At 45.5% G+C, this 22,993-nt stretch overlaps 1 protein-coding gene across 2 annotated transcripts; it reads right to left on the bottom strand.

Annotated features, from left to right (window-relative positions):
- Positions 1 to 627: 627 nt before the first annotated feature.
- Positions 628 to 21,087, bottom strand: shprh (SNF2 histone linker PHD RING helicase). 2 transcript variants are annotated; one of them, XM_084683583.1, is made up of 30 exons: positions 20,684 to 21,087; positions 19,809 to 20,426; positions 15,404 to 15,533; positions 14,974 to 15,192; positions 14,673 to 14,751; positions 14,410 to 14,560; positions 14,164 to 14,269; positions 13,455 to 13,711; positions 12,716 to 13,369; positions 12,089 to 12,340; positions 11,347 to 11,425; positions 10,050 to 10,213; positions 8,849 to 9,105; positions 8,018 to 8,139; positions 7,757 to 7,845; positions 7,561 to 7,653; positions 7,142 to 7,249; positions 6,717 to 6,859; positions 6,454 to 6,627; positions 6,264 to 6,326; positions 5,903 to 6,128; positions 5,428 to 5,565; positions 5,139 to 5,240; positions 4,701 to 4,772; positions 3,728 to 3,916; positions 3,050 to 3,142; positions 2,876 to 2,962; positions 2,541 to 2,719; positions 1,685 to 1,765; positions 628 to 1,543 (listed from the first exon to the last, which is right to left on the bottom strand). In XM_084683583.1, the coding sequence occupies exons 2-30, from the start codon at positions 20,406 to 20,408 to the stop codon at positions 1,447 to 1,449; spliced, it is 5,004 nt and encodes a 1,667-aa protein (XP_084539709.1). In that variant the 5' UTR covers positions 20,409 to 20,426; positions 20,684 to 21,087; the 3' UTR covers positions 628 to 1,446. The 2 variants fall into 2 exon arrangements, with proteins under 2 accessions (XP_084539709.1, XP_084539718.1); XM_084683592.1 differs by having other exon boundaries at positions 14,974 to 15,189; positions 19,809 to 21,087.
- Positions 21,088 to 22,993: the final 1,906 nt, after the last annotated feature.

Here is a 22,993-nt window from a genome sequence, read left to right as displayed (position 1 = left end):
TCTTACTACAGAGAACAAGGAGTCTGCTTAGCATGCAGAGACAGACAATGCAACAGGGGAGGATTTCATTTTTGTCTGGGTTTCCTTTTAAAGGGCATGGCAAAAGCTTTACTGGTTCGGGATTCCCAGATTTGAGATGAATAACATACAAGTCAAGGGCAGTTCACTGCCAACAGCCTCGCTGTGTGTATAGTGAGCGTGTGTGCTAGTATATCTGTTTTGCTCAACTTAAGTGTATCTGCAAGCTTTGGATCCTTGTTTAAAGAAGTAATCCTAAGCGTCAGATCTGCCCTTATTTAGTCTTACAAGGATAAATGGAAATGTATATTTTTTTCCCTTTCTGTGAAATTTTATGTTTACGAGATTTTACAGTGTTAAGTATTGTGGGCTTTTTTGTCTTGCAAATAGGCGTACTTCAACGCAGACAGACGGTATTACCTTCACCTGACTGGACAGATGGTTTACATGGATTCTATGCGCGAGGGACAATTGCAACAGAACCATAACTTTCCTTCACATTGTGAAGGTCAGTGGCTGGCTTCCTGCCCACTCTTTACAACAGGGAAACAAGGGGCTCTGCCTTAGAAATACTCCCTAGAAATAGGTGGGACAAAACAGCTCCGTAAAAAGTGTACATGACAGCCTTTTATTTGCTAAAAAGAGAAAACACCTCCAACTGTCACAGTGTTTACTGTTCACAGGGTGTGACAGAATGATTTGGCCCTTGTACGTCTATCAGAACAAGTCCTTGTCATTTGTGAAGGCTTGTTAGCAAACTAATCAACAATGTATTAACACACAATTAATGACAATTGCACACAACAGTATCACCAAGACAACTTAAAAAAAGACCCATTTATGTCATATTCTGTGGTAATGCACATACATAAACTGTATTAGTTTATTTGTAAAACCATATAGGTAACGGTTATTGTTTATAGACTGTCGGAACCAGGGTCGGTCCAAGCCTTTATGGGGCCCCTCTGAGTCAGTTTAAAAATAAATTACAATAAACTGTAATTTAATGTGCTTTTGGGGGCCCTCTGGTGGCCACGGGGGCCCTAAGCAGCCGCTTAGTTTGCTTATGCCTTGGGCTGGCCCTGGTTGGAACTCTGGAACGCCGTAAGGTAAGGATGGTTACGATGATGTTCTCCTGCCAGTGCTACGTGGCCCAATCTTCAAACTCCAGCCTCCTGTTTTACCAGGCTGGAGAGTAATCATGTAATTATGGTCCAGCTTCCAATAAGTGTTCAATATACTTCCAAAGGGATCACATGTTAAGGTGATGTTAAGGTGCGCCCCCCCCAGTGCCTGAAGGAAGTAGGAGACGGGGTGGGCGGGGGTTAAAACACTGGCAACACTGCCTCCGCTTTGTGTGTAGCTGGTGAGGGGAATCTGGCGCGTCCTCGCCCGGGTCCTGGGGTCTCCTCAGTGTGGCGGCGCCATTCACTCTAGCGCCTCGCCATCCTCGGTGAACAGGTCGGCCAAGTCAGCCACCGTCAGAACGGCTGCCTCCGAGTGCTTCATGGACGTGGCGCTGTGACTGGAGACACGACACAAAGCCCAGAAATCACAATACACTACTAGACAAGAGCATGTTAATAGGGTTAATATTAATGCTGTTAAGAGGGATTTAGATCTAAATAGATATTTTACTATGTAACCGTCCTATGAAGCATCTCACCTCCTCTCTGCGGTCTTCAACATCGCCTGCATTCTTTCTTCAATGGTTGATTTGATGAGGAAACGGTGAACGAAGGTGGGTCTGAAAGGGAGAGAGATGAGAGAGGCAGGAAGATAAACAGTGAGAGAGAGATGAGAAAGAGAGGAGAGAGGAGAGACAGAGAGGACAGAGACAGAGAGGAGAGAGAAAGAGGAGACAGAGGAGAGAGAAGCAAAGAGGAAAGAGACAGAGGAGAGAGACAAAGAGGAGACAGAGAGGAGAGAGAAAGAGAGAGACAGAGGAGAGAGAGAGAGACAGAGAGGAGAGAGACAGAGGAGAGAGACAAAGAGGAGACAGAGAGGAGAGAGACAAAGAGGAGAGACAGAGGAGAGACACAAAGAGGAGGGAGACAGAGAGGAGAGATGGAACAATAAACACAAAGAAAAAGACAGAAAGAGAGCGAGAAGGGAGAGGGAAAGGTGAAAAACAGAGATACAAACACAGAGAGCGAGAGAGAGACAAAGACAAAGTGAGAGAGAGAGAGACAAAGAGGAGAGAGAGGAGAGACAGAGAGGAGAGAGACAGAGAGGAGTTTATTACTGTGTAGTTGTGCTAACTGTGGTATATTTGTTGGCACTTTTTGTTCATCTGAGCGTTTTGTTGTTGCCACATATTTCAAACAATACTGGTTGTTTATCCTCATGTTGTTTTTGACCGGCATCTGTTATTGTGCCTCTAGCTTTGCAATACGGTTGTAGTGACTGTCATGCTAATAAAGCTGAATTGAATTGAAAGAGAGAGACAAAGAGATTTGTTAAACAGGAACCACAGCCTCTGAAGAGCAGCCAGGGGAGGCAAAGTCTACCCCAAGACTTACTTGGTCTGGCCGATGCGGTGTACCCTGCCGATGGCCTGCAGCTCATGGGCAGGGTTGAGGATGGGCTCCACCAGCAGAACGTGGGTGGCCTCGATGATGTTCAGCCCGTTGGAGCCAGTGTGGAGAGGCAGCAGCAAGATGTTGATCTTCTCCTCGTACTTGAAGGAGCAGAGGTTCTCCTGGAAGCCAGGTGACAGATGGTGAGGTTTAGAAACAAGAGGGGGATGTTGCGGTTTCTGGAGAGCTGGGTGACAGCATCCCGTCGCTCGACCATGTCACTTCCTCTCTCTTGGACTGAGTTTAAGCCATTCAACCCGGTTTCACCATCTACAAACCTGGAATTTGTGAATGCCGTTGATCTGAGAGAATTCCATGTTGTTGTCAAACAGTGCCTTGGCAATGATGTCCAGCACACTCTGCCACTGGAAACAGAGAACAGAGAGGTGTATCGACAACCTGAACGAGAACATTTACACAGTTCCAGGTGAAACATCAAACCCGGCTCTCACCGTGGAGAAGACAAGGCACTTGGCTCCTGGATCGGTGAGCTGGATCTTCTTTAGGGTTCGGACCACGGCCTCCACCTTCGTGGAGTGGCTTCCCTGAAGAACGACAAGCAGGCACAACCTTTGACCTTGATGTTGTTTATGTGGCTGGGTCCTGCTGCCATGTTGACACAACACTGAGTTGAACATTGGTGTTCACTGGGGCCCAGACCCTGACCTTCCTACAGTGTGGAGTGTGTGCGCCGTGTCTGTACTGTAGGTGTACTGTCAGTGTGTCTGTGTACTGTGTGTGTGTGTACTGTATTTGTACTGTCAGTGTGTGTGTCTGTGTGCTGTGTGTGTGTGTACTGTCAGTGTGTGTGTCTGTGTGCTGTGTGTGTGTGTACTGTCAGTGTGTGTGTCTGTGTACTGTGTGTGTGTATGTGCTGTCAGCGGGTGTTAGTGTACTGTGTGTGTGTGTACTGTCAGTGTGTGTGTCTGTGTACTGTGTGTGTGTGTACTGTCAGTGTGTGTGTCTGTGTACTGTGTGTGTGTGTACTGTCAGTGTGTGTGTCTGTGTACTGTGTGTGTGTGTACTGTCAGTGTGTGTGTCTGTGTACTGTGTGTGTGTGTACTGTCAGTGTGTGTGTCTGTGTACTGTGTGTGTGTGTACTGTCAGTGTGTGTGTCTTCATAACCCCACCTTGACAGGGATGTCTTGGCCCCTGTCAGCGGCCTGGGTTGTGAATACGTAGGAGATCTCTGCGTGTGATGTGGTCTGCCTGCAGATGGCACACTTGATGGAGCGCCGGCGCGAGCCCAGGCTGTACTGCTCCACGATGATGGCGATGCACTCGTTACAGAAGCAGTGGCCGCAGGTCAGCACGGCCCACTGGCAACCAAAGGACACACACACACACACACACACATTGATGAATCCACACTGTCAAAGGCAGCCGTAGTGTTGTTGGCGCACACGCCACGGGAAACACACACACACACACACTGATGAATACATACTCTCAAACATAGCTGTAGTCTTGTGGCGAACACACCACAGGGCACACACACACATTTATAAAACACACACTCTCACTCCCAACACAACCTCCATCCTCGTGGAGGGGCTGGGAGTGGTAGATGCCGACTAGAAGTGACAAACAAACAGAATGTGTGGCATGTCTGTACGCCTGAGGTATATTTCTAGCCTCTGCCGGTTTTCCTGGGTCCAGCGAGGCAGAGAGAGAAAGGGAGGGCATAAGTTGGAGGATAGCTGTAATTACAACCCCCACGTCCAGCCCTGATCACTGAGTTTGGCAGAGAGGGAGATGTTCTGTCCCCCCCCTTACGATGCTACTGTTATTTTGCCATATTATTATTGCTAAATATTATGATATATGTGTAAAAATGTCCATTCAATATGGACTGCTTTGGCAATGCTCAACCCGAACTGTCATGCCAATAAAGCATACTAAACTGAACTGAGAGAGAGACAGACAGAGATAGAAAGAGACAGACAGAGATAGAGAGAGACAGACAGAGACAGAGAGACAGAGATAGAGAGAGAGGGAGAGAAAGAATCTGGATCAGGACAGCAAATGACCAGACTTGGAGGATCATTTTACTTCTTCTGTCAACAAGTGTCTGGTTCTTTAAGCTGCAGGGCGGCTTCTCACCTCCTGGCCCAGGGGGCGTGCACAGATGGGACATGGCTCCGGGTTCACTCCTCCAGTTCCCTTGTCCTGAGACTGAGGGCAAAGACACACACTGTTCACACACATATTGGGATCTTGTGTCACAACGTCTCCAGCAAAATTAGATGGGGCGGAAACAGATTAGCAGCACTGACTCTGTTCATGAAGAGCTACTGTACCGTCATTCCAACCCTTATCCAGCACATCTGATTCGAATATCGAGCTGAATCATGTTTGTGACAAATGGAGTTGGAGTGTAAATCTACGGGAGGGTCTTTCTCCAGGAGCATGGTTGGACAACCCTGTTGTATAGTCATTCCTCAAGACCAGAGGAAGCCGAACCATGTGACTCAGTCACGTGACTGAGCTTGCCCCTGTGTTTCCAAAACAGGGGCATGTGTGTGTCTGTTGTGACAGTACCTTCTCCAGGTTGGACAGATAGAGGAACTGGCCAAGCTTCTTCTGCAGCTGAGACTTTGCCACAGCTCTGTCATTTAGCAGCTTGACCCGGTTCTGATCCACCTGAGAACCAGAGGGGTCAAAAGTCAAGGTGGCGCGGGCTAAGCATGAGAAAATCACATTCATTACTGTGGAGTAGAAAGATTTACTATAAAATACTTACATCAAAGTGTACATGTGTATATACACACACACACACATTTTATCTTCTGTATTTGTACGACAGTATAAAAGTACAATGATGGCTCACCTCGTGGGGCTCGATGATGTGCAGCACCTTGGGCTTGGGCTCGTCTGGGAGGCGGACGCGCAGTCTCTCTGTGGCCATGCCCAGCTCGTCTATGGCCGACACGTGGTCCCTCAGGACCATCCAGTACTCGTGGAGCACCTGGGAGTAGGGAGCAGAAGAATGTTTAGATCTACCACGCGGTTTGGTGAGGTCATGTCCTGTTTCATGTCTTCATTTGCAAAAAGGCTTGAAGAAATAATAAAAGACTAAACTAATTCACCAAATAGCACAAATTCAGAAGACAAAAAAAAGACAGTCCTGACATGACATGTACAAAATCTTGGGTGCCTAAGATGTTGAAATGTTATATATATATATACACTCGTATACTGTATGTATAAACACACATTTCTGTCATTTACTTTTATTTTGTTTATTGTTTCCTGTGTTTTGAACCGTGACGTGTTGCCTGTCAGAGAATCCAAGTCATCCGTACCTTGTACTCCTTCTTCCAGTTCTCAAAGAGCTCCATGAAGGTGTTGCCCTCCTCCAGCAGGTCCGAGTCCATCCTCCGGGCCTTGGCAAAAGACAGGATGGCCTTCAGAGAGCGCTCCGTCTCGCTGGCGGCCCACAGGCCGCGGCTGGTGGTGGGGAGGCGGTCGTCCACTAAACCCTCCTCGTCCTCGATCATCTCCTCAAAGATAGCCGTCTGACCCTTGACCCTGACGGGGGCGGGACACAGGGGCTCAGGGACCAAATCGCTCTCTCTCCGTCTGCCTTATCAATAGCGACCTTCTCACAAGGTGGCGTTCGTAGGACGAGAAGGTTGTTGTTTGTTGTTCGGTTTGCATACTCACGTGTGCGAAAACAGCTTGGACTCGTAGTCAGTGAAGAGCTCGTCAGCTTTGCAAAACACGCAGCTAAACGGGAACAAAGACATTTCCAAACGTTACAAAGTGTGGGAGGGAGACACCGATGCATTTGAGATCTCTCGACTCCCTGGGTAATTACTGAGCTGGACTGTTGGACGTCAGTGGCATTTCCTACTTGTTGAGAGGCAGGCGGACAGGCCGGAGGTGACAGAGGGTGGCCTCCTCGATGACGGCCAGGGACGGTGTGCCCTCAAGTCTCTTCACGGCGCCACGCACTGTTTCCTGGGACTTCATCAAGTCATCCATCTGGGTGCTGAGCAGGAACTGCAGGCCGCGCCCATCCCGGAACCTGAAGGCGGCATTCTCTCTTAGCACACACACACTGACCTACCTAACACACCCAAATTGAGCTCACCCATAATTAAAAAAGTGTGTTACTTGTCGGCCATGGTCAGCTTGTGTGCCTGCTGTTTGTAGCTGCAGGTCAGCTCGGTCTGGATGCGGGACACCAGGTCGTCGTCGATGGAGTACTGGATGGCCCGCTGTATGACATCCAACCACCAGGGGGAGCGCAAGTTGACCTGGAGCGGTTGAGTGACAAGAACCACAATTACAGTCAACAACATGGAACACACACATGCCGGTTCTAACAGACGTACACAGGGACACACACACACGATAGAACTCAACACTCAAGTTTGTTCTTAATGGGTATTACAGACACACAAATATAACATTCAACCATTTTCTTTGTTGGTATTATAGACACACATATAGAGCTGGAGACTCTAGCTTGTTCCTAAGGACATGCAGTAGTACAGGCTACTCAAGGCCGTGCTGTATGTCTTGGTATCAACACTCACTTTGCGTTTGAGCTCTCGGATGTTCTGCAGGACCGGCTGGAGAGCCTGCTGGGCTTCTGACACCTCAGAGTTGGACTTGGTCATGTAGTGCTGCCTTAGCTGCTCCGCCTGCAACCAATCAGCACCCGTCAGAGTCATGTATGTAGGCCTGCTGTAAACCTGACATGACAGTATCAGGACCATTCATGTATGTAGGCCTGCTGTAAACCTGACAGTACATGACAGTATCAGGACCATTCATTTATGTAGACCTACTGTAAACCTGTATTCATTTAGCCAAACTCACATGAAATGTATTCATTGAGTAGAAATTACATGACATTTATTTATTTAGCAGAAATTCCATGACACTATCAGGACCATTCATGTATGCTGGAAACATGACATGACAGGTTTACAAGGTAGTCCCACTCTCCTACCTCCTCCTTCAGTTGATCATCTCTCAGTGTAGGAGGTATCCCAGGGTGCTTTGCGCTCAGCAGTTCCATCAAGTTTTGTGTGGCGTGGAGCCTCTGTTTCCCCACAAAAAAAAAGAAAGAACAAGGATCAATACAGAGTTTTTTCTTCTTCTGTTTGTTGCCCAGTAACAGAGGTCAACGAGAGGTCAAGCTGTACCTGTAGGGAATCGGTCTTCAGCCTGCCTTTGTGCTCCTCCGACGAGCGAAGCACCTCCCTGTACATCTCCACAGCATCCGCAAACTCGTCTGCAGGTGGCAATCACAGCCTCGCTCATTAAAACTGCACAAACGTCCGCACTCAACAAACCAGTCTTTCAGAGCCCGGCCCGGGACAAAGCTGAGAGGCCAGTCCCGGTGATGAGATCACAAGACAGTTGCTGTGGGTCAGGTTCCCATGGGAAAGCAGAGGACAAAGTACCTCGGATGATGTGGATGCCGGCCAGGCCGTTGAGAGCGCACACCAATTGTCTGTGGGCCTCCTCACACTCCACTCGACATTTCTTCTGCAGGGACTTCAGCAGCTCCTCCATCGTCATGGTGCTGCAGCCGAGAGACCAGGCGCACCGGGTCAGACGCTTGTTCAGCACACCCACTTAAAAGCCGCGCACGCCCACTCTCACGCAGCAGAGGTCAACCCCCCCCCCCGGGCTAATTCATTACAGGCTGATCTTCTGGAAATAAGTACACACGCAAGCAGATAAAGACAGCCTTTCCAGTACCCCCCCCCCCCCCCCTTGTGAGTCTCATGACCTCCACCCTCGTTCCACGACACCGAGCCCCTTCATCCACACACCCCCACCCAACCCCCCTCTCCTCCTCCAAAGGATCTCCGGTATTCATCAATGTATTTTCGTGTATATTCAATGTATTCATCGACTGGAAATTATATGACATTTATGTATTTTGCAGAAATTCAATTCAACACATTCATTACGCTTTCATGCAAAACAACACGTGGGATTCAACCTTACGATCCCTTGATCTGCAGTCACATGCTTTAACCCCAGGCTTCTCCAACCCTGCTCCTGGAGTGCTTCCTTCCCGTAGGTTGTCTCTCCAACCCTAATCTAGCACACCAGACTCAAATAACCGGCTTCTTAACCTGTTAAATCGAGTTGGTCACAACGGGGCTGTAGCCAAAACCTACAGGAAATATTTTTTCAGATGACTTTGGCTCTTACAGGAAGGCAGCTCCCGGGGAACAGGGTTGGACACTCCCTGCTCTAACCGCTTAGCTCCGCGCCCCTACCTCTTCTGGAAGGGCAGGAACTCGCCCCTCACGGCCTGCGGGTGACAGCAAGCCTGGCGCAGCCGCAGCAGCGGGTACAGGAAGGCAGAGACGGAGCGGCGGTCCAGGCTTCCCAGCTTTAGCGTCCAGTCGGAGATCTTGCGCAGCTTGACCAGGGCATCGTGGGAGCACACCTCATGCTGCCGCCGGTAGAAGTGGCCCTCCACGGGGGAGAAGTGCAGCCAGTGCACCTCCTCCGTCTGGGGGGGGATCTGGATCTGGGAGCCAGGGAGACAACAGCATGAGGAGCATGGAGGGCTGATGGTGGGATGTGTTGCAAGAGGCATATACTGTATAGTACAGTACAGTATGGTGTAGTACAGTACAGCATAGTACATTACTGTATAGTATAGTATAGTATAGTATAGTATAGTATAGTATAGTACAGCTATAGTATAGTATAGTACAGCTATAGTATAGTATAGTATAGTATAGTATAGTATAGTATAGTACAGCTATAGTATAGTATAGTATAGTATAGTATAGTATAGTATAGTACAGCTATAGTATAGTATCGTATAGTATAGTATAGTACAGCTATAGTATAGTATAGTATAGTATAGTATAGTATAGTATAGTATAGTATAGTATAGTACAGCTATAGTATAGTATAGTATAGTATAGTATAGTACAGCTATAGTATAGTATAGTATAGTATAGTATAGTATAGTATAGTATAGTATAGTACAGCTATAGTATAGTATAGTACAGCTGTAGTATAGTATAGTATAGTATAGTATAGTATAGTATAGCATAGCATAGCATAGCATAGCATAGCATAGTATAGTATAGTATAGTATAGTATAGTATAGTATAGCCATTTAATTCTGGGCCTCAAGTCCACTGTCCTGTATGTTCTAGGATGTTTACCTGCTGGTTCAAATGAATGGCTTGTTATCAACCTCTGCAGTAGCCTGATAACTGTATCAGAGAAACGTCTAAAACGTACTGGAATAGTACAATACAGTATCGTACAGAGTAGTACAGTATCGTACAGTGTAGTACAGTATAGTACAGTGTAGTACGCAAACAATATTTGTACTATTTGTATCGCTTAGATTAAAAGTGTCTGCTAAATTAATCAAATTGATCAATATCATGCAGTGTGTGTGTATGTTTAAATGTACGTACATGTATTTGTGTAGTACACTGTAGCTCTGACCTGATCAATGACATCTTTCTTAGCGGATCGCCACAGCAGCTGGCCAATCAGGTTGTAGAGGGGCTCTGTGTTGCCACGGCGATAGGGGCGGTAGAGCAGCTGGTCCCACCAATACTTGACCCAGTAGGGGTCCACTCCCAGGAACAGAACCAGACCATAGAGATCTGAGAGGAACACAACCACAATCAGACTGTACACATCTGAATAGTATAGTAGTGGTTCTCAAAGTGGAGGTCGCGAGACAGTGGTCGTCAGAAATCAAGGAACATTTTAAAACAATTAGAAATAGCATATTTTAGCCAAAATTTTAACAAGTTAAAAATAGTAGTTAAATTAATGCATGCAAATAAAAAAGCCATCAGCCTTTTGATGTTCCATTCACTGTAGGTACCACAAACCATCTGACATCCGACGCATGAGTTGAACTGTCAAGCGACCGTACGTTAAAGGCGTTCTCAGCCAAGACTCTGGCTGAGTTTTGGATTTCAGTGGAGAGTGAATACCCATGGCTGTGGGAACTAGGGGTGCTGAGAATGTTACAGCACCCCTGACAGCACGAGAATTTAAAATATGACTTGAAAATCCACCACCCTGGCACAGCCCCGCAGTAGCAGACTGGCCATCGGGAGCACCGGGAGAAGAAGACCGATGGAAAACCAGGTTAAGAAAAGTAGGGTTTAATTAAGAGACGAAAAGACATCACCTTCACTCGACAAGGTTTTACCAAATGAAAAACAGCTATGTTTAATTTACACAAAGCTCAAAAAATATTTTTCGCTCAAATAAAAGGCCTACGCGCGCTCGCATTAACTATCAAACTCCCGAACTAGCGTCACATCAAACTCAGTATGTGCATGTATTAGCAGGTTAGCTGTTGTGGCGTATACGGGGGCCGATTCTGGTGAGTCAGTCTGGATCAGTCCAGGGCCTATTTTTACTCCCACGTATACGTAAACCACCTACGTGGATGCGGGGGTTGCGAGTCACTGGCACCATTATTTTAGGGGTAGTGGGCTGAAATGTTTGAGAACCCCTGTAGTATAGTACAGTACAGTACAGTACAGTACAGTACAGTACAGTACAGTACAGTACAGTACAGTACAGTACAGTACAGTACAGTACAGTACAGTACAGTACAGTACAGTACAGTATTGTATTGTATTGTATATATACAACCAGACCATAGAGATCTGAGAGGAACAGAACCAGACTGAAGAGACCTGATAGGAACACAGCACGTCCTAAGGTCAGGGGTCATGGAGGGATCAAAGGTCACAAACAATGAAAAGCAGCTCACCCTCAAGGCCTCGCTGCACAGGTGTTCCACTGACGCACCAGCGGTTGACCGACGCCAGACGGAGAGCCATCTCGGCTGCCTAGAGGAAGGAAAGCTCTGGTTTAGGCTCTGACAGGACATGAAGGCCCTGTATGAAATGACACAGCTACCCAAAATGCAACAGCCACAGCAGCTGAAGTAAGGACATGATGGCTGTGATAGACGCAACTACCCACACTTTAAACAGCAGCTGTGGTACAGTATTTATGATGATTGTGAAAACAGGATTGGCTATGATGATCGGTTATGATACAGTATATTCTGATATGACTATGATGAAGTTATGCTAGCTAGAGTATATTATGATAGTACATTTACATTTATCTGGTTATAAATTGGTATTATTCATGGTATAGTTTGATAGTTAAGATGTGATTTGCCTTTGATGATGTTATGATACAGAATATTATGACAGTAGGGACAGGACATGACTATATTATGACAGTAGGAACAGGACATTACTATATTATGACAGTAGGAACAGGACATGACTATATTATGACAGTAGGAACAGGATATGACTATATTATGACAGTAGGAACAGGACATGACTTTGTTATGACAGTAGGGACAGGACATGACTATGTTATGACAGTAGGGACAGGACATGACTATGTTATGACAGTAGGGACAGGACATGACTTTGTTATGACAGTAGGGACAGGACATGACTATGTTATGACAGCAGGGACAGGACAGTAACCTTGGCTGTGGTACACTCCACCATCTGGGCCTCGTCCAGGCAGATGCGCCACCACTCCACAGCCACCAGGGGGCTAGGCACGGCCATGTAGCGCTTCTGGTAGCGGAAGCGGCGCCCGTCCTTGCTGTTGCTGTGGGGGATGTCTACGTAGTTGAGCTCCGAGCGCAGCACGTCGTAGGTGGTAATGACCACGTCCTGCTCGGCCAGCATGCGAGGCTGGATGAAGCCATGCTTCTTTACGCCCTGGTAGACCTGGGTTAGGATACAGGAAGTAGAGAACAACACAGGTTGTGTTGTATAACAATGTTATGTTATAGGTATTTCAGAAGAATATATAAACATAAACAGTGTATATATATATATATATATATATGTGTCTTTTTATTTTATTATTTATAATGTCCATATATATACTATATACCATATATTGATGTATTTATACATATTGTTATAGGTATTGATTGTACATTATATAGATAATACTTTGGATCCAGTTGCTTGTAATAGTTCAAATGTATCATTAATATGTGTTAATAAGACTATGTAGGTGTTGATAATAATAATAGATTGATACTATAATAAATGAACCGTTCCCTCTGAGTCCTGATTAGAGCCAGGTTCTCCTACCAGCACTCTGAGAGATGAACAGCTGATGTGGCGTGTGATCTCCTCCACCCACTGGTGGCAGATGGAGCTGGGTGAGATGATGAGTGTGGCCCCGGTGGGTACGGGGGTCATGGCCACCAGGCAGTGGGGGCAGTAGAAGGGCGTGGTGCCCAGGCTCTCCTCCTTGTAGTTAACGCATTCCGCATGCTGCCACAGCTGGCAGTTCAGACACTGGACGCGCGCCTTGTAGTCCACCAGGCCCAGCTCGCCGCAGATGCACTCGAAGCGGTAGTCAGGGGTGTTGAAGGGGACCGCCGAGGCCCTGGTGGGGGTCGGGGGCTCCTGGAGGAGAAGGGGTGGGGGCGTGTCTCTGTGAAGGGACTCTGGCGTGGGTCTCTCCCTCGCCAGGGCACCTTGGTCACTCTTGACGTGGGGCTGGACGGAGGTCTCTCCTTCTGGTGTTTTCTTGGGCGTACCGGTCGACGTGTCCTCAGTTGTGTTCCTCTCATCTCCGTGTGTCCTGTCCCCTGGCTCGCGTCTCGCTCCGTCCTCCTCCTTGGGGAAGTCGAGGGAGCTGGGGCTCTGGCTGTTATCTGCAGCAGAGATTGCGCCCCCCCTCTCCTTCGCTGTTTGCCTCTGGGATGTTCTCCTGGGTTGAGAGTCACCAACAGGACTCTGCAGAGGAAGCAAACATGGTTGCTAACCTGCTGCCCGTAAAAAACAACTAAATGCATACTTGTGAGGCCTTTAACCTACTCACAGACTTTGCTGCAGGCGTCTTCTTCTTCGGGTCTTTGTATTTCTTCCCCAGCTTGAACGATCCGGCCAAACCGCGACCCTTGACCCTGTCCACCAGCTCTTCGTCAACCAGCTTACCCAGGGCCCTCTTGATGTGGTTGCGGTTCTTTAAGAGGTCGTACTGGTAAGTTGTGCGGATGTAGGCGAAGATGGCGTTGACAGACGCCCCCTTGCCCACACGCATCTCTTTGATAGCAGTGAGAAGCATCACACGCACAGCTGGAGATGGACGACAGAAGACAATCATTAGGGGTGGGAATCTTTTGCTACCTCACGATTCGATTATTGGGGTCACAATTCAATTAAAAATTAATTCCCGATTTTTTTGATTATGATAAAAACATTTTTTTCATATTTCAATTAAATATAATGCTTACATTTGATTCCAATTTGCTGTTTAATGTAACTTTTTTCTATTTGAATGTGATAGTGTTGAAGAAAAAAATCCCACTGCATCAAAACCTTGAAATGTATTTTTTTTCATGCAGTTTAGTAAAAAAATAAAATAAAAAAAATAAAAAATAAAACACTGATTTTTTAAATTTGTGATTTGATATGAATCGCTAGAAGACCGAATCGTGATTCAAATGCGAATAGATTTTTTCCCCCACCCCTAAATATCATGTTTTTGAATTTGTTGAGTAAATGGTGTTTTTTGAATCTGAGCTTACTAGGGTACGATATCTTGACTTTGGGTCCAACTTCTGCCTTGTAGTGAATGACTTCCTCCTCGCGTTCCAGTGGAGGGGGAGGGACAAAATAATTCACAGATTTGCCCTGCAAACACACACACACACTTTCAAGGTACTTTCCCAAAATAAGATCACAAGCTTCAGAAGATTCCCATGTCCTGTAGGAATCCTGAACACAAAATCTATTTAAAAAAAATCTAAATGTCTATTTCACCACTCTCTCACCACAGGCAACGTGAAGACCTCCTGCTCAAGACCCTGTCGAGTGTTGTACAGGATGAGAGCTAAGACCTCCACTGTCTTACCCAGACCCATTTCATCTGCCAGGATGCCCCCAGGCCACTCCACCCCAGCCATGGGGAACTCACAGATCACACTGCAAGGACACGACAGAAGGATCCACACGTTATTACTTCATATGGGGATAAGTTTACCTTACTATTAATACGCTGGCTGAACTAGGAGATGTTTACTAGGAAGTAACTCACCAGCCGGTGAAGGGATTGTAAAACAACTTCTTCCCACACAAAGTAACCACCTCTCGCCACAGGAAATGCAAGGATTGCTCTGGTTTGAAAGGAGTCACTTGGTTAATGGTCTATTAAAAACCAAAATCAATCAGATCAGCGGCTGTATCTACATTACAGTACTGTAGTGTACAGTAATGTATTGTATTCCTTATAATAGCAGATGCTATTATCCAAAGGGACATACAGGGGTGGGATTTGAACCTGGGCAATCAAATCTCCTAACCCAGAGCTGTACCCACCCTGCCTTCACAAACCATACCTTTGGGGCTGTTGTTTCTGTATTTCTCTCTTCTCAGCATCCAGTTGACCGCCTGTTTCTGATAGGGCCTGAGAACAGGTATCAGAGCCTTGTGCTGAACTTCATAGCGCTCCTCCTGGCTCTCCGTCTGGTGGAAGTGCCTCACGTAGTCATACAGCTCCTCCACGTTCTGCCTCTCCAGGTCCGTGTCACACTCCTCCTCCTCGTTCTCTACCACTTCTGGCCAAAGAGAGAGACACAGGGGAGAGACCAAGAGAACCACTGAGCACCAACCTGTCCTTCAACACACACTTCAGTTTAACCACACAGGTGTTAGCTTGATCTTTCATACAACCACTCCAGGACACGGTTGAATTCATGAAGGTTTAGACAACCATCTATTCAAGCTGGCTCTAAAACAGGAAGTGAACCCCTCTTTGTGAGGACTCACCAGGGATGATGAAGTCATAGAAATACTCCATAAGTTTCTGCATCAGCTGATTGACTTTCCTTGTACGACTGTTGCCTTCGCTGAGGAATTCTAGTTTCCCCAACCCGGATTCCAGAAGGTAGATCCCCACCTGCAACATGACACCAAACAATCACTCAAGAGAAAACAATCTTTTAGCACCTTAAATACATACTATTGGGTATATTTTAGGGCTGGGCGATAAATCGATAAATATTATGGGAGTAATGACTTCCCTGAATAAAGATATCATAACATGAATTCATTTTCAATAATGTCGATAGAGAATAATTAGGAACAGCAGTCCATTTAATTTCAATGATGCAGCAGGAAGTTGCGGATAGTGATGGGAAGTTCGGATCATTTTACTGACTCGGTTCTTTGAATCTTATTCAGTAAAATGAATGAATCTTTTTGAGTCATTCGTACATTTTTTTAAGATGTTGCTCAACATTTTATAGCCAATTCCCTGGCCTAAATACGTCTACTGCAAACATTTATCATATTATCATGTATATCAGGGGTGTCAAACACTCAGCCCGTTGAATGTCTTTGCTAAATAAAATAAAATAAAGACATGACTCGTAATTCTATAAAAGTAACTGCTATTCCGAATCCAAATGTCTATTTATAATATGCAGGCTGATGAGTAGAAACATTAAGTAATTTTTTTGTCTGTGTCTCCTCCGGAGGCAGAAGCGCACATTGCCACAGGCAGCAGCGCTCGCTGATCGCTTTGTGACAAGGGAATCAGGAGAGGAGAGCCCAGGCAGATAAGTGAGCGGATGTCTGAGTTTCTGGTCTTTATGTTTCTAGTTTATTTTAGAAAGACCTTAAAATAGGGTTTATCATGAAAAACCTTCAACTTCAACAGTCAGAATGCTCTCTATAGTGCATCTGTAAAAATTTGTGAGGATGACTGAGTCCATACCAAACTTCTTCAGTCTACTCAGGAAAAAGAGGCATTTACAGGCCGCTTTGACCACCTTGTCCGTGTGAACAGACCAGGTGAGGTCGTTGCTGATGTTCACCCCGAGGAACTTGAAGCAGCTGACCTTCTCCACTTTAGATCCGTTGATGAGTAGGGTTGCATGCTCCTCCTCCTGCCGCCTCCTATAGTCCACAATCATCTCCTTGGTCTTACTGATGTTGAGGGAGAGGTTATTGCCCTGGCACCATGATGTCAGGGTGTCAACCTCCTCTCTGTAGGCTGACTCGTCACTGTCAGAGATGAGGCCTGGTTGTGACGTCAGCAAACTTAACAAGGAGGTTGGAGCTATGCGTTGCCACACAGTCGTGAGTGAACAAGGAGAACAGGAGAGAGTTGAGCACACAGCCCTGGGGGGTGCCTGTGTTGGTGATCAGTACGGATGAGGTGCGGTCACCGATTCTCACCACCTGTGGCCTCCCGTCAGGAAGTGGAAGATCCACTTGCAGAGGGAGGTGCTTAGTCCCAGGTCCACAAACTTGGAGACCAGTCTGGAGGGGATGATGGTGTTGAATGCTGAGCTGTAGTCAATGAACAGCATCCTCACATACGTATTCCCTTTGTCCAGGTGGGAGAGAGCAGTGTGCATAGTCAGAGCGATGGCATTGTTTGTAGACCTGTTGGACCGGTATGCAAACTGCATAGGGTCCAGGGTGGGGGGCAGCGAGGAGCAAATGAATGATTTGACTAGCCTCTCAAAGCACTTCATGATGACAGAGGTCAGTACTATTGGGCAATATTCGTTCGAACATGTGAACTTGGTGTTCTTGGGCACAGGGATAATGGTGGTCCTCTTGAAGCAGGTGGGGAGTACAAACAGGTTGAGGGAGAGGTTGAAGATGTCACTGACATCTAGCTAGCTGGTCAGTGCAGCCCCTGAGGGCTGTACGTGATATGCCGTCTGTGCCTTGCGAGGGTTGATCTTTTTGACGCACTGGGGGCATAGAACACCCTACCCAACAATACCCTGTTCGGAGACCTTAAGGAACAGTCTGAAATACCCCCAAAAACACAGTCAATCACCCCTTTAAAGGTCACATTATATGCTGTTTTGGATGCTTTTATATATGCCTTAGTGGTCCCCTAATACTGTATCTGAAGTCTCTTTCCCAAAATTCAGCCTTGGGACATAATTACAGCCACTATGAGCAGTCCTACAATGAGCTTTCCTCAAGACGCACTGTTTCTGTGTCTTTTGCTTTAAATGCTAATGAGGAGAGAGGCCGCACCATGCACTAATGTTTACAATGGATGTATCGTATTGGCTCGTATCCCTGTTGCTGTAAGATGCCTCAAATTTGCCGTTTCTCATCTGATCACCCTGGTTTGCAGAGGTGCACACTCATAGTATGAGGAGAAAGGCGGATATCACATGCGCTATAACTCCAACAGCAGAACGGTTATCCAAATAACAAAGAAGTGTACAACACTGGCATTACAGCATGTGTACTCACACACATATTTGATGCTATCTACTGTACCTTAACATTAGCGACAGTAACTCAGCTGTTAGCTGCAGAGCTAATGTTACAGCCACATTCTAAGAGTAGCAAGCTCGGTAACCAACCATATACAGTAAAGCAAGAAAATGATATAGCATTAGTTAACTTAGATGTCCAAGGTTTGTAGCTGGACCATGGAGAGTTAGTACTGATCCAGAATTTTATTTCAGCAAGGCCAGCTTTGTATTAGCTCAAGTTGAGGAAACAGTCATGGCTGAAATGTTTGGCGCAGACATACAAAACTTTGGGAAGTTGTGTCAACGCATTTCCAGAGAAAATAAAATTAAGACACTGAGACTTCATAGGCTTGGATGAAAGAACTGAAAAAATACTTTTGTTTTCTTTGTACATCCAAACTGAGCACATTTTAATGCTTTGTTCGTTTGCAAGCCGTGATGTCTCTCAAGGATAAAGACACTTGCACGGTCGTAGCTCATTTTCTTATGGGCGGGCCAGATTCTCTGGTTGGGCAAAGCAGAGAGAAGGGAGGTAACCTTCCCTATTGTTACGTAACAATAGGGGATTTTCAAGACCGAGCGTTTGGGCTTTCATTTTCTCAAAGGCGGAAAAGAATACCCAGGGCTTGGTTTACACCTATCGCAATTTCTAGCCACTGGGGGACCAAAGGCAGGCTTGGGGAACTCATATTAATGTTAAATACCTCCTAAAGTGACGTTTTCATGTCATGTGACCTTTAATCGCCGCCCTCGAATAAACGCCGCCCAAGAATAAACGCTGAACCAAAATGTATAATTATGTAATAAACACTGCAGCGTTTAATCAAAGAAATACATTTACATTTAGCAGACGCTCTTATCCAGAGCGACTTACAGTAAGTAGGGTGAAGTGCCTTGCCCAAGGACACGACGTCATGTGCACTGGCCGGGATTCGAACTGGCAACCTTCAGATTACTAGCCCAATGCTCTACCCGCTCAGCCACCTGACTCCCAAATACAGTACTTGACCCCAGGTACATGCTCCCTGGCCGCAAATATTTCTCTCAAACTGCGCTGCCTAAACTTTATGCAGTGTAGGGAAAAAGTTGAGGAAGAGCTCAAGAGAGATACATGTGACTTATTTTGCTACTACTACGGATCTGTGTTCAAGTCGCATGTCAGAGCCTTATATTAGCTTCACAATCCACTATATTGACGATGAGTGGAATGTTCCAAATAAATGCCTTCAAACATCATTCTTAGCTGGCATTAGCTAAAAGTTATAATGCAAATTGATGTGCCCTTTAGTTTTTGTATTTTGTATATCTTGTTCATAACTTGAGCTTATATAGCTCTAAAAAGGAGATTTTGTGAGTTTACAATAAAAAAAAGAAACATTGAAGCCTTTGGTTTTTACAGGCATTCTTGTCTGAAGCTAATTTGCACCTTTGAAACAAATTGTAATAATATTGTCTTAATTATCGTTATAGAATGGAAATATAAATATCTATCGTGATACATTATTTACCCATATCGCCCAGCCCTAGTCTATTTATAGCTTTATTGGACAATTTGTAAGTGAAGTGTGACAAGAAAGGCAGGAGAAAGATAGAGGGGAAGACATGCAGCGAAGTCGCCTCCTCGCCATGACTATCGCTGCCACTGTTTTCGGCAATAAGACTAATTTTCCGCGGTTAACATTAGCTACTCCACTTGAGGTGCTCCGTATATTTTAGTGAGCGTAGGCTACCATTTCTCTGCAACTTCCTGCTGCATCACAGAAATTAAATGGACTGCTGTTCCTAATTATTCTCTATCGATATTATTGAAAATGAATGAATGTTACAATATCTTGATTGAGGGAAGTCATTGCTTCGATAAATTGATAAAAAAATATATTGCCCAGCCCTACCGCAAAATAAATCCTGAACTCACAAACTGTCCTGTAGGTGGAACTCACCTTAATCAAATCATCTCCTGGCTGGTGGCACAGCTGCACAGCTCTTCTCTTCTGCAGCCAGTCTAAGTCCTCCAGGGAAACACCATGCAGAGTACACTCCACTGCGCACACCTCATCATGAGGCCTCGTCTCTGGGCCTGGCTCTGCACCTTCCCCCTCCCTGCAGCTCAGACGGAGGCACAGCTGGTCACAGACCCAGTGGAGCATGAAAGCTTGATGCTCCCAGCCAGGCATAGACCCTAGATTCCGAAGGCTGAACTCCCCCAATAGTGAAGTCCAAGTCCGACCCAGCTCAGAGGCCGGGATGACAGAGAGAGACAAGGACGCTGAGGAAATGGTGTCTGAGGATGAACAAGGAAGCTCCTCTCCTGGTCCTGGTTCTGGCCCTAGTTTTGATCCTGGATCCAGGTACAGAGCAGAGCTGGAACAGCCAACCTGTACATCGTCCTGTCCCCCTGCTGTGAGAAGAGAACTGACCTGACTCTGCTCGTCCTCTTGGAAGGCCTCATTCCTCCGGTCCTCATGCATGTTCCAGTTCAACTTCTTCTTAGCGTCTTCGTGTATCCGCACCGGTGGAGCCCGCTTTCTTCGGTTGCTCATGTTGAAAGCTTACCTTTGCTATGATATTATATGCAATGAAAGCTATTTGGACTGTAATCACGTTTGAACTTCAAGAGCTTCTCAAACCTTGATTAACTGACCAGATGCTACAACGTAAGAATAAAGTTGTCAACTTGAAAGCATTGTAGGATTAGCAAGATTAGCTGGTGGTAAATGTAGGTTGTCTATCGTCCCGCAACGCTGACAAATCGCCACAATTGTGCTACAGTTCACCACAATGCAATACACTGATATTAGACGCACTGCAATAATACCTGTGGGTAAGTACAGCAGGTGTAAAATCTGATCCCTGCAGAACATACATTGATGTTGTTGTCTCGTTAGTTGTTTCTGAGATGAATACCTAAACTCATTCAGTTTTAGGCTATTATCCATGAACGTCGCTATATCTCCAGCGTCCTAGCCACTGTGGTCAATGTACAAGCACGACCAGAGTTAACGTCAGAAAACAAGCATGCTGGATTTTGCTTTAAAATGTTGAAGTTTCACACAACGAGACCGCTCCACTGCGGAGCGCCATCTTTCAATACCAGGAACTGAGGTCTTGCTCGAACAAATAGTTAAAAGAAAAATACACTAGATGGCAGCAAAGGCCTCAACGAAATTGAGAAGGGTCCAATTTATATGGACTTATATCAGAGCCCGTTGACTATGGAACGCCGAGTTAGTCAAAATAAAATAAATAAGTAAATAATAGATAAATAAATACATAAATAAATATGGCTATGAAATAAATTCTGAAATTACAAGCCATGCTGATCAATTTCATCTATAAGGCCAGCATGTCTTTAGTTGTGTCAGAGATCGCATGCTGGCCTTATAGATGAAATTGATCATCATGGCTTGTCTGTATAATTTATTTATTGATGTCGCTAAATGGATTCAGCTATATGATTATATAATGCTATATTTATATATATATATTGCCATATTTTTCTATTTCAAAATGTATTTCATAGCCATGTTTATTTATGTATGTATTTATCTATTATTTACCTACCTGGCGGCGATGTGGCGGCGACGACATGTAAGGAACGTCTACCGACGGCGACGTCGCGGCGACGCATGTTCGAAAGTAGGCTATACTATGGTGAGCGGAAAGGGACATTCCTAGGCTTACCAGGAGAAGGAGCAGCCTAACCATACGTCGCCGCCAGACCGTGTGGATTTTTTGAATGGAAGTGAATGGGGCTGCCAACGACAGACTGGCGGCGACGTGGCGGCGACAGCATGTAAGGAACGTCTACCGGCGGCGACGTCGCGGCGACGCATGTTCGAAAGTATACAAAATACTATGGCGAGCGGAAAGGGACATGGATAACCTGCCTAAGGAGACTGTCGTTTGACATCTACTTTTGGATAAGTTGCTACGTCGTCAGACCTATTTATGGATTACGTACTTGTGGATAACGTTGTCGCCATACTTAAAAGTACATTTTAGAGTAAATTTATGGTTATAAAGTTTTTGCCAGTTCATCATTTTGAAGCTAAGTTGCTACGTCGTCGCACCTACTTGTGGATAACAAACTTGTGGATAACGTCGTCGCCATACTTTGAAGTACATTTTAGAGTAAATTTATAATTATAAAGTTTTTGCCAGTTCATCATTTTTGAGCTTTTAACACGAAGCAAAGGCATGTCAGAAGATGACTTTAGTCGTAGCCCGACATTAAAAACATTTTATAGTCGGTTGACTGATCGCGTTGTTGTAGCCTACCCATCAAAGGAATGAACACACAGGAACATCATGAACATTCAATGGTCTAGCCCAGTTATCCTGGCAAAACATGTAACATAATGTTCTATATTTATTGCCAGGACACGGTCCAATTAGCCTAGGCATACGTAAAATGTAAAGCAAATTTGTTTGCTATACTTGATGTTACATGTTGATGTTCAGCCTATTAAATGTAACAATTCAGAAGGACAACACAGGCAGTGGATAATATACTGGTTAAAAATGTCTATTGTGGTGCTATTACTAGAAACATTGGGACTCCAGTTTCAAGAGTGGATGGCGGGAGAAGCCCATATGAAAGTAGCAGTCTATTCTATCTATTACTAGATAGGCCTACTAACTAGCCTGCCAGATCATTTAGAGTTGGCCTTAAGTTTTCTTCACTTTACATCTATGGACTAAGTAGAATAACTGATTTATAGCCTAGGCCTTATAATAAGATAGACCTGTATAAACGATTAGGCTAATATTTTGCTAAACATGTAAATAACTGTTTGCTTATGCCTGCATAGCCATAAGTTAGTTCTTTGTAAGGTGTGACTATGAAAGGCGTGTGACACTAGTGTAGGTCAGAGGTCACAATAGTACCAAAGTGTATACTGCCATGCAACTTTGAACGAGGAAAATAGGTGGAGCGTCAAGGCCATTTCTAGGAGCCTTATCTAAAGACCTTAACAAATGCCTTCTAGCATGCAGCGTCCTCTTTCTGTGCTTGCAAAGGCTAATTTGATTATCACCCCCTGACGTTTGTTGTGAGAGTAAAACTCCTCATATTGTGATATTATTTAACTGCCCTGATTCCTGTATTCATGGTCCAGTCTTCTGA

Source organism: Hypomesus nipponensis, chromosome 3 (assembly GCF_054491055.1).
Source record: "Hypomesus nipponensis isolate SF chromosome 3, ASM5449105v1, whole genome shotgun sequence".
In the NCBI taxonomy this organism is placed as follows: Eukaryota; Metazoa; Chordata; class Actinopteri; order Osmeriformes; family Osmeridae; genus Hypomesus; species Hypomesus nipponensis.
This window is presented reverse-complemented; position numbering and strand designations above follow the sequence as displayed.

What these genes read in the sequence shown, in the direction of transcription:
- shprh (XM_084683583.1), bottom strand. Translation starts at nt 20,408, where the DNA reads ATGAGCAACCGAAGAAAGCGGGCTCCACCGGTGCGGATACACGAAGAC. An exon ending in TACAATCCCTTCACCGGCTG is followed by an intron (nt 14,561 to 14,672) that starts GTGAGTTACTTC and finishes GTGTCCTTGCAG; the next exon opens with TGTGATCTGTGAGTTCCCCA. An exon ending in AGTGCCTTGTCTTCTCCACG is followed by an intron (nt 2,963 to 3,049) that starts GTGAGAGCCGGG and finishes CTCTGTTTCCAG; the next exon opens with TGGCAGAGTGTGCTGGACAT.